Source organism: Ips typographus, linkage group LG15 (assembly GCF_016097725.1).
Source record: "Ips typographus isolate SLU linkage group LG15, UJ_Ityp_2.0, whole genome shotgun sequence".
Taxonomy (NCBI): domain Eukaryota; kingdom Metazoa; phylum Arthropoda; class Insecta; order Coleoptera; family Curculionidae; genus Ips; species Ips typographus.
In genome coordinates, this window is record NC_138436.1 from 4844947 (window position 1) to 4858287 (window position 13341).

The 13341-nt window shown below is 35.2% G+C and overlaps 3 protein-coding genes and 1 long non-coding RNA gene across 5 annotated transcripts; 1 reads left to right on the forward strand and 3 right to left on the reverse strand.

The window, feature by feature from the left end:
* Positions 1-475: 475 nt before the first annotated feature.
* LOC145738308 (odorant receptor 49b-like) lies at positions 476-1783 on the forward strand. The gene is made up of 3 exons (XM_081993117.1): positions 476-702; positions 1343-1600; positions 1659-1783. Exons 1-3 carry the CDS (start codon positions 517-519, stop codon positions 1722-1724), a joined length of 510 nt encoding a protein of 169 aa, XP_081849243.1. The 5' UTR covers positions 476-516; the 3' UTR covers positions 1725-1783.
* A 4333-nt stretch (positions 1784-6116) lies between these two features.
* LOC145738431 (uncharacterized) lies at positions 6117-6467 on the reverse strand. The gene has a single exon (XM_081993249.1). It carries the CDS (start codon positions 6465-6467, stop codon positions 6117-6119), a length of 351 nt encoding a protein of 116 aa, XP_081849375.1.
* A 1291-nt stretch (positions 6468-7758) lies between these two features.
* On the reverse strand, positions 7759-8994 carry LOC145738432 (protein CFDP2-like). Its single transcript, XM_081993250.1, has one exon. The coding sequence runs from the start codon at positions 8992-8994 to the stop codon at positions 7759-7761; it is 1236 nt and encodes a 411-aa protein (XP_081849376.1).
* Positions 8995-10641: 1647 nt separating this feature from the next.
* Positions 10642-12439, reverse strand: LOC145738290 (uncharacterized). 2 transcript variants are annotated; one of them, XR_014180687.1, is made up of 3 exons: positions 11524-12439; positions 11385-11451; positions 10642-11330 (listed from the first exon to the last, which is right to left on the reverse strand). It is a non-coding gene; the product is annotated as an uncharacterized LOC145738290 (long non-coding RNA). The 2 variants fall into 2 exon arrangements; XR_014180686.1 differs by having other exon boundaries at positions 11509-12439.
* Positions 12440-13341: the final 902 nt, after the last annotated feature.

A 13341-nucleotide genomic window follows, 5' to 3' on the forward strand; every position in this document is an offset into this window, starting at 1 on the left:
AACGTTATTTTTTCTTACTTATACCTTCTTGAACATCTTTATATCATACATAGTAAATTACTGGAACAGCCCTAGAGAAGAACGCTGGAATCCTGCTTTAAACAAAACATCAACTTACAAAGGCTTTCCGTACCAGCTTTGGTTTCCATTCGACACTTCTATTTCTGATGGGTATTACTGGATTGCATTCCTGTACCAACCTTACGCCTTTTTCTTTCTTGTATCTGAATTTTTCTGTAAGTTGGAGTACGGGAGCTGGAGACAAATAGTGCCACTTTAATTAAATTCCTGTAATCAATATGACGATTGTCACCAACTCCCGATTCATGTCATAAATAATGTTGAATGTTAAAAGAGAATTTATGCAGGTATTGACATTCTATGCGTCTCCACTATCATTCATTTAACTGCTTTCATTCGAGTGTTGGGCCACCTTTTTGCTTCTGTGGATAGCAACGTGGACTTCAGTTTGACAGAGACAAAAGTGTTACAATTAAAGGAACACAGGCTGACAAAATGTATCAAACAACTAACGAAAATTTTCCAGTCAGATTGAAATTCTGTCCTGGTGAGGTCATTTCTTTACAATCCTTTTGTAGATGTTGTGACATGCTTAATAACCTGGTATCTTCTCAATTATTACTACAGGAATTTTGCATGACCTGTGTAGTTTGCTGTAGCATCTACAGATCCACTTCTCCTGTAAGTATAATCCAAAATTAAGAAATAAAATAAAATGTCATTACAACGTAAGTAATAGAAAAGCAAGTGTTTCGAATATTGTTGTTGGAGAAAGTTCGAGTGGTATTTAGTGGGGAGATTGAAACCGCCTACAACAGGTAACCATTTATTTTTTCAAAATTTTAAAGATAATGGGTACAATAATGGATACTTACCCCGAGTTTACCAAGGCCAAGTAAAACAAGAGATTCATGATGGGGTTAAAAGGAATTACAAGTGGGTACAGGAAAGCGACGTGCGGCAATTGCTCTAGGTAGAAGAGGATGGTGGCGGCCAAATGACAAAAAAATGTTTTTTTTTTTGGACTGGCTAGTGTCTTCCCTAATAGAACAGGTGATGAGGCTGCCTTTTGGATGAGGGCTACAGTAGTTTGTGGACTTGGGCTCAAATTTGACCCAGAAATTGGCGGCTTAATGATGATTCAGTGTTGATATATATCAGTTATGAGGCACGAACTGTTAAGAATTACTGGACCTTGTTAACAATTGTCGCTACTTGGTGAATTTGACAGATGAAGAGTCAATTGTCACTTTCAATACTTTACTCTCACATTGTTCCGTCATTCTCAAAATTTTGAATTAAATTTAACTCAATATTTTAGGGTGTGAGTTCAACAGAAATGGGATACGTGTCGACAATGGGTATTATAGCCGCTATCGAAATGTTGACAGTGTCATGGTTCAACCAGTGTTTCATGCTAGAAGTGTTCGAGCTTCTGAACCGTATTTACGAACTGGACTGGTTAAATTATAACACAAAAATGCGCAAAATGTTAGTGTTTCTAATGCAACGAGTACAGAAACCCTATTATTTCACTATGGGACTCGGTTTCCCTTTGAATTTGGGAGTTTTCTTTACGGTAAGACGTTTGTTTTCTTTACTTGCGAATTTATGTCCTCTGTGCTATGGTTTTGTAGATGATCAAAACGTCTTATTCTTTGTACGCCTTGTTGACTAATACTGGTTCTAAAGTGTCCACTTAAACAAATGTATGATGTTCGCTACAGAATGATGTACACCAAATCTAACAATAAAAAAGCACCTTCAGCAATATCAAATTATCTTCTATATTTCAACCCTCGCATCGTATATAAACTATTATACAGTGTGAACCCCGAAGAATCCCCGCAATTTATTATGGAAAAACCGCATGGTCCAGAATTCTGAAAATTTTACAGCAACAAAAGTCGATACGTGCAGTTTATCTAATAGTTATTTATACAGCAAGTGACTTCCATTTTTTATTCACGAAAAGCGTAGCGAGTGGCATTCAAGTTCTTCGAGTGAATAAACTGGTTTAAGTCATGTGTTTTATACAATATTTTATTAAATTTCGACTTGTTATATTAAAAAAAAACTAAAATTACAGTTCTATTAAATTAGCACCGCGCCCCGTAGATGTGACATTGATGTTTGTTTGTTTACATCTGTTAATAGGCGAATGTCACTCAGAATAATTTCAATAGTATATTCTATATTAAGAGCGGAAAGTATATATTTGCCGCTTGCACATGAAATTTGCAGCTTGAGGCGAAGCCGAACGCTGCAATCATGTAAAAGCGGCAAAAGTACTTTTGGCTCGAAATATAGACGATATTTTTTCGACGACTGCTGTGGGGTGGATTAGAAGGACAACTCGCATCATTTTCGTCGCTCGAACTCATTGTCACCGATAAATCACTTTGACGGAATGTGGTTATTTCAAACAGGTATGTCAAGCGTTGTTATGGAAACGCCGAAAAAAGTTGGTGAGTAGATTGTTAGTAGAAAGCGAAAACGCTCTAGAGCAGAAAATCTCTCTTTCTGCTGGCGCGCGGCAAATAACCCCTTTCTGCTTCTAAATGGAAGCGTACATGAGGTACTTTCAAAGTAAGTCGTCGAAAAACATTTTTAAACATCTAGTGAATAAAAAATGTTTAAAATCGTTGCTAAGCCTTGAATAATTGACTAGTTATAGGACGAAATTTAATAAAAATTATTTTCAGTATGTAGCGGTCGTCTCAAAAGTAAAAAAAATATAGTTAGTTGTATTTTTTAAATGGAATACCGAGTATTTTAATTTATTTTCAGAATCTACTTTGCAAATAAAAGATGATTTTATCAAGGTTTAATATGCCTACACTCTACAGTTTCTCAGATATTCATTATTTTGTAAAAATGTAGAACACATTTTAAAGTTTAATCACCTAACGTCTGTATGATTTTCATTAACAAAAATTGGTTTGGGTACTGCCAAAAGATCAAGTTTTATGATTCAGGAGTGATAAATTGTCTCATACAGGATATCTCACATTTTTTAGTCAATAATGGCAACCTTTAAACCGTAATAACTCAACATAATCAAATGAAACACCCCCTATTTTATGGTTAGAGTAGATTCAAAATTTAATTGTCTATCGAAAACTATTAAAGTCTTCTATAGCTAACTATGCGGGATCACAAATATCGATATTTCTCGAATTTCAACTTATTTTTGATGCCGTCGTAAAATAGCTCTTGTTATTTTAAAAATACATAATTATTGCCATTAGTAGTAATAATGTCAATATTTGTTTGGAGACATAAAATCATGATCTATTTGAAGAAATTAAATTAAGTACTTAAAGAAACAACAGGTTAATCTTTATAAGATTTATTGTAGGGAAGGAAGTAAAAATTATTTAATAAAAGATGTTCAAAACATCTCTCAACACACAACGTACTCTCTTTTGAAATCTTTCAGCGACATTGTTAAATATTTCAGGGGATATTGTCCTGAAAGCTTTCCTGATTTGCGCTTTCATATTGCTTGGTCTTGTCCAATCAAATATATGCTCATTATACCACCCCATACATTTACTGACCATCTGTGCTGGTTATGTACTATTCTCATTTTATGGAGATTCGAATTGTAATAATAATGAAAATTACGTCATTTGACGGATCCGTTATTGTGAAATGGCCATTCATCGCTAAACAGAACTAAATTTACAAAATTTTCATTTTCTGCCACTTTTTCTAACATCCACATACAAAATTCGATTCACCTAATCGTTCTCAGAAAGTTCTTGATAAAATGTAATTTTATAGTCATGATAATTATGCTTTTTAAGAACTCTTGAAATACTTGCTTGGCTGATATTTAAATTTCTTCCAATTTGGTGTTGTCCTACATGGGAATTCTCAATGACAGAGCCGATGACTTCCAATTCAATGTTTTCATTTCGTGTAGCAGTCTTGTGTTTTGTGGGTTTCTCATATTGAACACTACCACTTTGTCTAAATTTACTTAATAATCTTATAAAAGCGAATTTGTTTGGATGTCTTCTGTTGGGAAACTTTGTAGCGTAAACTCGTGAGGCCAATAAACAATTTTTCAGACATTCTCCAAGAACAAAGATCATATCTATCATTTCTTCCATTGTATAAACTAACATTTTAGAACAAAGAATTTACAAAAACTACCACTAGAGAACGAAAAATTACCACTAAAGAACGGTTTGACAGCTTCAAATAATAATTTGCGTCAAAGCTGCGACGTCGCGTCATTTACAACAATTTCATTCAGTGATAATAACTGGTACCAAATTTCCGTAAAAAATAGTTGAAATTCGAGAAATAGCGATTTAAAAAAAACACGCATGGCTAGCTATAGAAGACCTTGATAAGTTTCGATAGATTATTAAATTTTGCATCTACTGTAACTATAAAATAGGGGGCGTTTCATTTGATTTGGTCGAGTTATTACGATTTAAAGGTTGCAATTATTGACTAAATATTTTGAGACATTCTGTAGGAGCTAGACAATTTATCACCCCTGAATCAAAAAACCTGTTCTTTTAGCAATACCCAAGCCAATTTTTGTTAATAAAAATCATACAGACGTTGAGTGATTAAAATTTAAAAATTGTGCTATATTTTTAGAAATTAACGAATATCTGAGAAACTGTAAAGTTTAGACATATTTCACCTTAACAAAATAATCTTTTATTTTCAACATAGATTCTGAAAATTAATTAGAATACTAGGTATTCCATTTGAAAAAATGTAACTTTGATACGTTTTTTACTTTTGGGGCGACCGGTATATATTGAAAATAATTTTAAAAGATTCTTTCGATAGCCCTATATTCATTCCAAAATCATACATATTTTAACACTAAATAGTTTAGTCTGGTATATATTTTTTTACATAAATTAATATTGTTACACTTTACTGGGTTCTTTTTGATAAGTGAGACTTTGAATAAACTCAACAAACTGTATTTATTGATTACGCAACAATTTGCAACACTACAGATCACTTTTTAAACCACTAAAGTCACTTTTACCATTTCACTACTTCGTTCTTGGTTTATCGCGCCACTCTTATTTCACAACTCACAACTGACTACTGACTGTCCGTCGGCTCGGTCGGTTTATATATGTGTGGGTCATCGATTCTCGAACGTTCCTGTATGCACAGAATGTTCTCGCTCTACGTCCAGTAAACGTTTATCGTATCGCGAACATTCCATCCGATGCGCTGATTCAAGTTTAATGATACCGAGACATGTCCAAAAGTAGCTGTTTTGTGTATTTGCATTTTACATGGGGTTAAATGGGTAACTCCCCTATTTTAAGGCCTAGAGGGTTGAGACTTCGTATTAGGGGGGTAAGTTTGGGACACCTCTGTGATGCGGTGTTGCCAAGTTGTGCACTTGGAAAGTCCTACTGATTATAACAAAAATGTTAGTGGAACAACTCAACTTTGAAGTAAAAACTTGCAAAAACTTCAAGAAACCCACAGCATTGCACTTAAAGGAAGATCGAGTGCATTCTGATCTTACTTTTTCTATTCTTTCTTCTTTCGGTGCCGTGACTGTCTTCAAGCGTGGGCTATCTCCATGACAATTTGATTGAATTGGTCTCTATCTGTTGCTACTCGGAATAGTGGTTCTACGCCCAGTCCGGTCCAGTTTCTAATATTTCGCAGCCATTATAGCTTTTTGCGACTTATCCATCTTCTGCCTTCAACCTTTCCCTGAATAATCAGGCGAGGGATGTGATATTTATCACCTCGCATTATATGCCCGAAATAACTGACCTTTCTTGTTTTTATGGTGTTCAGGAGTTCTCGATCCTTATTCAGCTGTCCGAGTACTTCTTCATTACTGGTATGTGCAGTCCACGGGATCTTAAGGATTTCTCGATAGCACCACATTTCAAACGCTTCTATTTTATTCATGATGTCAACTTTAAGCGTCCATGTCTCACATCCGTACAAAAAATGCCCCATACGTAACAGCGGAGTGTTCTTAACCGCGTCTGAACTGTGAGGTTTCTATTAGTGAGAGTTGGTTTTAATTTGCTGAATGCCCTACGTGCCATTTCAATCCTCGCTCTTACCTCTTCGTCTCACGTTATGTCATTGTTCAGCCAGCTACTCAGATATTTGAAATGTGATACCAGTTCAATATTGTGTCCGTTGATTGTAATCGGAATTGGTTCTATGTTTATTCTGCCCACAGTCATCCATTTCGTTTTCTTGATGTTTATAATAATACCCCATCTTCGACCAGCCTCGTTCACTCTATCCAGCAGCATTTGCAAGTCTTCCATGTTTTCTGCAATGATGGCAGTATCATCTGCGTACCTTACGTTGTTTACAATTTCGCCACCTATCTTTACTCCCTCTATCCTGCCATATAAAGCCTCGTGAAATATGTTCTCTGAATAAAGGTTGAACAACAGGGGGATAAAACACATCCCTGTCTAACACCGGTTTTTATTGGTATTTTTTCTGTAACGCTGTCATCTAGCCTGACCACTGCTGTTTGACTATGATATAGGTTTATCAAAAGGCGCATATCATGATAGTCTACGTACGATTTCAAATACTGGAAAAGTTTTGTGTGTTTGACTCGATCAAATGCTTTTTCGAAGTCAATAAAACATATATACAGTGTGACCCATTTAGAATGGAAACACCCCTATAAAATTTTAGGTTATTAACCGATTTCAATGATTTTTTTTTTTGAAATAATTAGGAATGAAATGTCTATTACGGGAGAAAATTTTAAATATTTATTTCAGTTTTCAGGTCATATTACGATACTTTTTCTTGATAGAAAATGGAGAATTTTTATTAGCGATTTTTTTATTGAAAAAATTACTACGCCACTGGATCTATAGTGCTTTCAAATAGCTGTGACCAAAATTTCATGAAAATCCATTCATTAATAACAAAGTTATGACAAATTAAAATTCAAAAATCCTCTAAGCTAACGGTCACAAAAGAACACCCTGCATCAACTGTTGCCATAGAAATGGTGTTACTATTTATTTGTTTATTATTACTTATTAATAAATTAATTTCTAAAAAAAAAAATCCAAAAAAAAAAAAATCAAAAAAAAAAAATTAAAAAAAAATCAAAAAAAAAAAATCAAAGAAAAAATAAAAAAAAAAAATAAAAAAAAAATTTGGTCACAGCTATTTGAAAGCACTATAGATCCAGTGGCGTAGTAATTTTTTCAATAAAAAAATCGCTAATAAAAATTCTCCATTTTCTATCAAGAAAAAGTCTCGTAATATGACCTGAAAACTGAAATAAATATTTAAAATTTTCTCCCATAATAGACATTTCATTCCTAATTATTTCAAAAAAAAAATCATTGAAATCGGTTAATAACCTAAAATTTTATAGGGGTGTTTCCATTCTAAATGGGTCACACTGTAGGTAATTTTTCGAAACTCACAACTCTTTTGTAATAGTGTCCTCATGCAGAAAAGGGCTTCACGTGTGCCTTGTCCGTTACGAAATCCAAATTGTTCTTTTCCAATATTGTGTTCACATTTGGCATAAATTCTGTTGAGGAGTATCTTTAAGAGTATTTTTATAGTATGACTCATTAGGCTAATTAAAAGCCTTAAGTCATTGCACTTGTGAGCTTTGTTGTTTTTGGGTAAAGCGATGAAGATCGATTTCGTGCTGTTGATTGGTGTATTGCTTTTTGAACTTCGGATTTGAGAATGTTTGGACCGTGTTCCGCCATATAATCAGTCAGTAGGTTTTCTATCGTTTTGCGGGTACTGTTGCCATTCATTACACTGATCTTCCCTTGTTAACAACGCCTTTTCATCATTGTTATGCAGCACTGTTGTGTTTTTTCTTTTATATATGCCAGAATGTTCTTTTAGCTTTTTATGTAAATTAAAGTCATCGTGTATGGTCTGAAGATGTTCGATTTCTTTGCAGGATTCCCGAAGCCACATTTCCTTTGCTTCCTTAATTTTTTTGCGAATTGAAAGATGTATTCTCTTGTATTCATCAGGATTCTTGTTTTTATGTTTTCGTCTCTCCTCCGGGAGATTTAATATGTCCTGTGTCATCCATTCCTTTTTTCCCTTTTTTCCCTTTGGCTTTACTAATTGTTGAACTCTTCCATTTTTCAACGAAGTTTTGATATCTCGCCAATTTTCTTCGACACTTTTGTTTTCGAGGGGATATGACATAGTTGTATGTATATTACTGTTTAGTTCCTGGGTTAGTTCTTTAATGGTTCCGGTGTCCTTTAGTACATGTTGTTGTATTCGTGAGGTCTTCGTTTGTTGTTTCATCTTTTTGAGTCTGATGTTTAGTACTGAGCACAGCAAATTATGATCAGAGTGCACATCTGCTCCAGGATATGTTTTCGTTGACTTATTACTACATGGTCGGTTGATCAAGATATAGTCGATTTGATTTCTTACAATGTTGTTCTGCGTATGTTGGGGGGACGTCCATGTGTACAGTCTCCTGTTTGGAAGACTGTACCAGGTATTTGTAATTACGAATTCTTCTTCCTGGCAGAACTGTATAGGTCGTTTTCCTCTGTCGTTACGCACTCCTAGGCCGTACTGTCCGGTGACATATTCTGTTGTTTCTCTGCCCACCTTTGCATTCCAGTCTCCCAGAATTAGAGTGATTTCTTGTTTCTTGGTCGCCTTCATTATGTCTTTAATTTGTTGATAGAACTCGTCGCCCTCGTCATCATTATGGTCAGTTGTAGGGGCATAAACCTGAACAATGTTTACGTTTATAGGTCTCATCGCCATCTGCAGTGGCATTACTATGTCTGACAAGGGCACAAAGTTTCGAACTGATCTGCTGAGGGATTTATTCAGTATTATGGCCACTCCTATTCTGTGAGATGCATCTCTCGTTCCGGATGTGTACACTGTATAATCTCCCGAATCGAAATTGGTTGCGTCCGGCCATCTAGTTTCGCATACTCCCTTTTTTTGGGTTAGCATTTAGATTCTGCTTTCACCCCTTACACCCCACTTTTTCTATTAACCATTTAAAAATGCTGCTTGCAATTTTCTTTAGACAAATTTTTTTGATTTGCAACTGATAATATCACATAGCTTATAAAAACAAAGCTCAAAAATATGCACTAAAACGGTGTCATTGGTCTAACAAAATCTTTCTTAGAGCCATGGACCAAAAATTCAATGTGTGTTCAAATTTATAAAAAAACAGTTCGGTTCCGTTAGATAAATCCCTACAACTATATGTATTTACTATATTTTGTTGTAAAATCAAAGACAAAAAATTTACGCTTGGGTGCAAAATAAGTCACTTTGTACATGTGAGTCAATAATAGAGCAGAGTTTATTATCTCATTTATTTTGAGAAACACAAAAAAAGGTTAAATAGACAAGTTTTAGAGAATATTTATATTTATAGTTTCAAATTACTTTCGGGTATACAGGTTCATAAGGCGTGACAGATAAAACTTTAGATTTTTTAAAATAAAATCCCATACCCCCGTTTTTAAAACATTTTTAAATTCTTCATAAAATTCTAAAACTTTTTTGTTAATAATGACATCATCTAATATAGATCTAAAAGATCATCTAATCATTGACATGACATATTCCATTGTTTCTAAAAGCAGAGTACTCATATTTGGTACGAACGTTCTACAGAAACGACCATAGTTATTTGTATACCTAAGCCGTGAAATGGTATTTGTCCGGCCGAAAGAACGTTTGGCGTCCGAGGCCGTCTTACGGCAATCTTGAGGACAAAAAAATTATTTCACGGCTGAGGTGTACACAACATTTTTTGTTCAAACGATATTTATTTAGAAATTCTTAATTTTTGATAAATAAAATGAGAAGGGGTTAGCAATCATGGTCACGTTTATTGTTAATATTGCTGGTTATGCATTGTGGATGTGACGTTGTGACTCTTGTCAGAAATATTTTCCATTTTTCCATATACGCGAAAATGAAATTGGGAGACGAAGATTGCTGTACTGATATGGATGGGTGTTCTGCTGTAATTGGTACACACAGTAAGCACATAGAGAAATCGTAACCCGCAACCATATGCGTAGACGGTGACATAGGGATTGTTAATTTACTTTTTCCCTGTATTTTTTTTCGCCCGTTGCTATTGACACCGGCCGTAAAAGTGCATTTCAGGCCGCTAAACTGTACGTGAATTGAGTACTTCACGTCTGTTTGAACAAAAAAATTATTTATGCAAATAAACTTGCGTTACAGTTCTTCAATTTTTTAAAATATATTTTGATTGTTTCAATTTAAAATTTTCATACATTATTCGTATTTCTGATAGATTTTACGATAAACTTCAACTTTTATTAAGTATGTCATACACCCAATTTGAGTAGCCTGCGATTTATTTATGTTTTTTAATTGTTACCTTCGATTTTTGTTTTCTTTACTAAACTAAGTTACGATAAACCAAATATGCAGGTTGTTACAATCTTTTTACTTATTGCTAATAAAATTAAAACATATCTAGGGCGTGGATAATTGAGCATGAGATAGCCCTGCTAAGCAACACTTTTGGGTTTTAAGGTAGTCGAAAACATACACTGAACTAGGTGAAATGTACAATCTATATTTACAAATTTACAATTTACAAAGAATAAAAACAGTTAAGGCTGAAGGCTTAAAATTTACTCAGAAAATTACTCGAACGCAGTTCTAGGGCTGTTTCTAACTCCTAACTTAAAACATACCGCCCTTACTGCCAGATTTACTGGAGCCGGGGACGAATCGGGATGCAGCGCTACAGCACGATCCTCCAGGCCAATGTCGTTGTTGTAGAATACCTAGGCAGAAATCAAGAGCAGCAAACAGCACTCAAAAACAATAAGCTAACTGACCTTGACTCGGTTAATCTGTTAAGTTGCAATAAGCCAGAATAAAGGTCCACTTCTAGTGGTTACTACAAGGGTTAACCATGCCAAGGTCAATACTTAAAAAGTCAAACAGTAACTATTACTCTAAATGCTATCAAGTTCCAGTTCCTTTGTGAGTCACAATAAAACTATAACCCACTAACCAGGCAAAATGCTCCCTCCAAAACAGTCACCACACTCTTGGTGGTTTAGCACGTGGCTATCCGCTGCCCAGTTATCCAGCAGGAAAACAAAATGGTGCCTGAATCTTTGTTCCCTTCCAATCCACCAATCCACGAACTCTTAGCTCCCTGTAGCTACCGCGTGGTTTTGTCCACGGCAAATCAACCAACGACCACTCCCTGCTTGTTTCCAACAAATTACCCTGCTCTGACTTCAGGAGACAGGCTTTGACCACAACCAGGAGGGGCCCTTCAGATAAATCTAACCTTACATACCCATGTTAACACATGTCAAGAAAATTACCTTTTTATTTCCAAAAAAGGACGAAAAAGCAAAACGGCCCGCTTCCAACCACTGGAATACTGCCACCCTTAAATAAAACCAACATTAAAACCTGGGTTGCTTCTAGCAAATTAAGGCAACTTACCAAAATGGCGGAAACAAACTCACACACACGCGTGTCACAAAATCGAACACCAAATTCGTGGAACTCGCTCGATAGTCAGCGTGAAAAAGAACTGGCCAGATGACAAATTGGCCTTTTATAGACTTGCACAATTCTAGAATCTCAGCGAACAAACTTTTCAAGTTGGTGATGCACCATTTTCCTTGAACTCTATTGACACTATTGACATAGACTGGCCGGCACAACAAGAATGACAACCAACTGTCACGACCATGGAAGTATACAGATGTTAAAGACGATTCAGTCGATGTTAACTCTGAATCACGGACAAACAAGTTACGGGCAAGGTTAACACTTACCGTAACAAATGGAAATTATGTCTATTTACGAACCCGTTTTGTGGAAGGTTGCCTTGTCCGAGAACAAAACTGTGTCAAAAAAGTTCAAGTTGAGCCTTATTTTAGCGTGGGCCCGGTTACAAAATTCCATGCGTTTTTGGAAATCTTCCTCAAGAAGTTCCTGATGAAACATGATGTGATACGCGTGGAAATGGTTTTCCTTTAACATACGTTGCACAGAGCTTTTACTAACGTTCTGCGCATCAGCCACTTTCTCCTGACTTACAGAGGGGTTTTCCACGACTTGCAACATTACATCCAGTTTCTTTTCTTCTGTTCGAACCGCCCTATCTCGAACTGGTTTGGGGTAATCCACTTTCCCGGTTTGTGAAAACCGTTCCAATAGATTCAGAAAGCTCCGCTTATCTGGATGGCGTCGTTCTGGATAACGTTCTGCGTAAATCCCACTCGCAAAAAACAGTTTTTTTGGGACACAATATGAAAAGCACTCCCAATAAGAAAATCATATCCACAAGCTCTTCTCTGCTATAATTCATTATAAAAGACGCCTAAACCACTTAAGTAAGATATGAAATGTCATATAACAATTTTATTTGTCAAAAAAAGCCTCATGTCACTTTAACCGAACCTGTAATTAAATTGGTATATCAGAGCCACCTTAGTTTTTTTTTTAATTCAACTGCTTTTGAAACACTGAGGGTTTTGGCAAATATCTTTAAAACGGTTATGAATATCGGTAAGGATATAATTAGAACAAAGTTTTGTTTTTTAATTCAGCATCCAATGACATCAAAATATACAGGGCGTTCTATTTACAATAAGAATGAAAAAGCTCTTTAAAGTTCCAAAGGTTTGACAGTCAATTTTGGAGACCCTGTATAATTTAGATCGTCCAAATTTGGTCAGTATGATTGTTAAGCCTTGGTTAATGCATTTCTGGTTTAAATCAAATAACCACCTACCAGTTTTATTTTTAGCAACTTGTATATCCAGTGATGTATAACCAATTTTTTTTACATTTTATTTTTTTGCGCCCATTTTTGTCAATCGATTTTAATAACATTTTAGGGTTATGTAGAAAAACATAGAAAACACCTAAACATGTAGAAAAATAGGGGGGTTGCAATTAAGGAAAATATGTCATCATGACGTCACATTTTTGTGGGACACCCTGTATAACCAAAACTATTTTCCATAAATGCATTTTGTTCGAAGATAATGTGTACAAAATTTGAAAGTCCTAAAATAAATAATAACTCAGCTGCAAACGACGGGAGCTGAGAAGAATCACCCTGTATATGCTTAGTATTCGAATTCATAATGTTTAATTTTCAAAGTCCCTACGGCATGCAAGGACAAGTGATTGGTACCAAAATTATTGTTCTTGAAGCCATTGCAACTTTTTTGCATTTTTATGAAACGGAAGAAGATTTAACGTAAGCCATTGTAACTGTAGCATGTACAATTTTATGGGTCCCTTATGTTAAAATGGCTA

What these genes read in the sequence shown, in the direction of transcription:
- LOC145738308 (XM_081993117.1), top strand. Translation starts at nt 517, where the DNA reads ATGTATCAAACAACTAACGAAAATTTTCCAGTCAGATTGAAATTCTGT. An exon ending in TCTACAGATCCACTTCTCCT is followed by an intron (nt 703 to 1,342) that starts GTAAGTATAATC and finishes TCAATATTTTAG; the next exon opens with GGTGTGAGTTCAACAGAAAT. An exon ending in ATTTGGGAGTTTTCTTTACG is followed by an intron (nt 1,601 to 1,658) that starts GTAAGACGTTTG and finishes ATGGTTTTGTAG; the next exon opens with ATGATCAAAACGTCTTATTC.
- LOC145738431 (XM_081993249.1), bottom strand. Translation starts at nt 6,467, where the DNA reads ATGTGTTTTATCCCCCTGTTGTTCAACCTTTATTCAGAGAACATATTT.
- LOC145738432 (XM_081993250.1), bottom strand. Translation starts at nt 8,994, where the DNA reads ATGCTAACCCAAAAAAAGGGAGTATGCGAAACTAGATGGCCGGACGCA.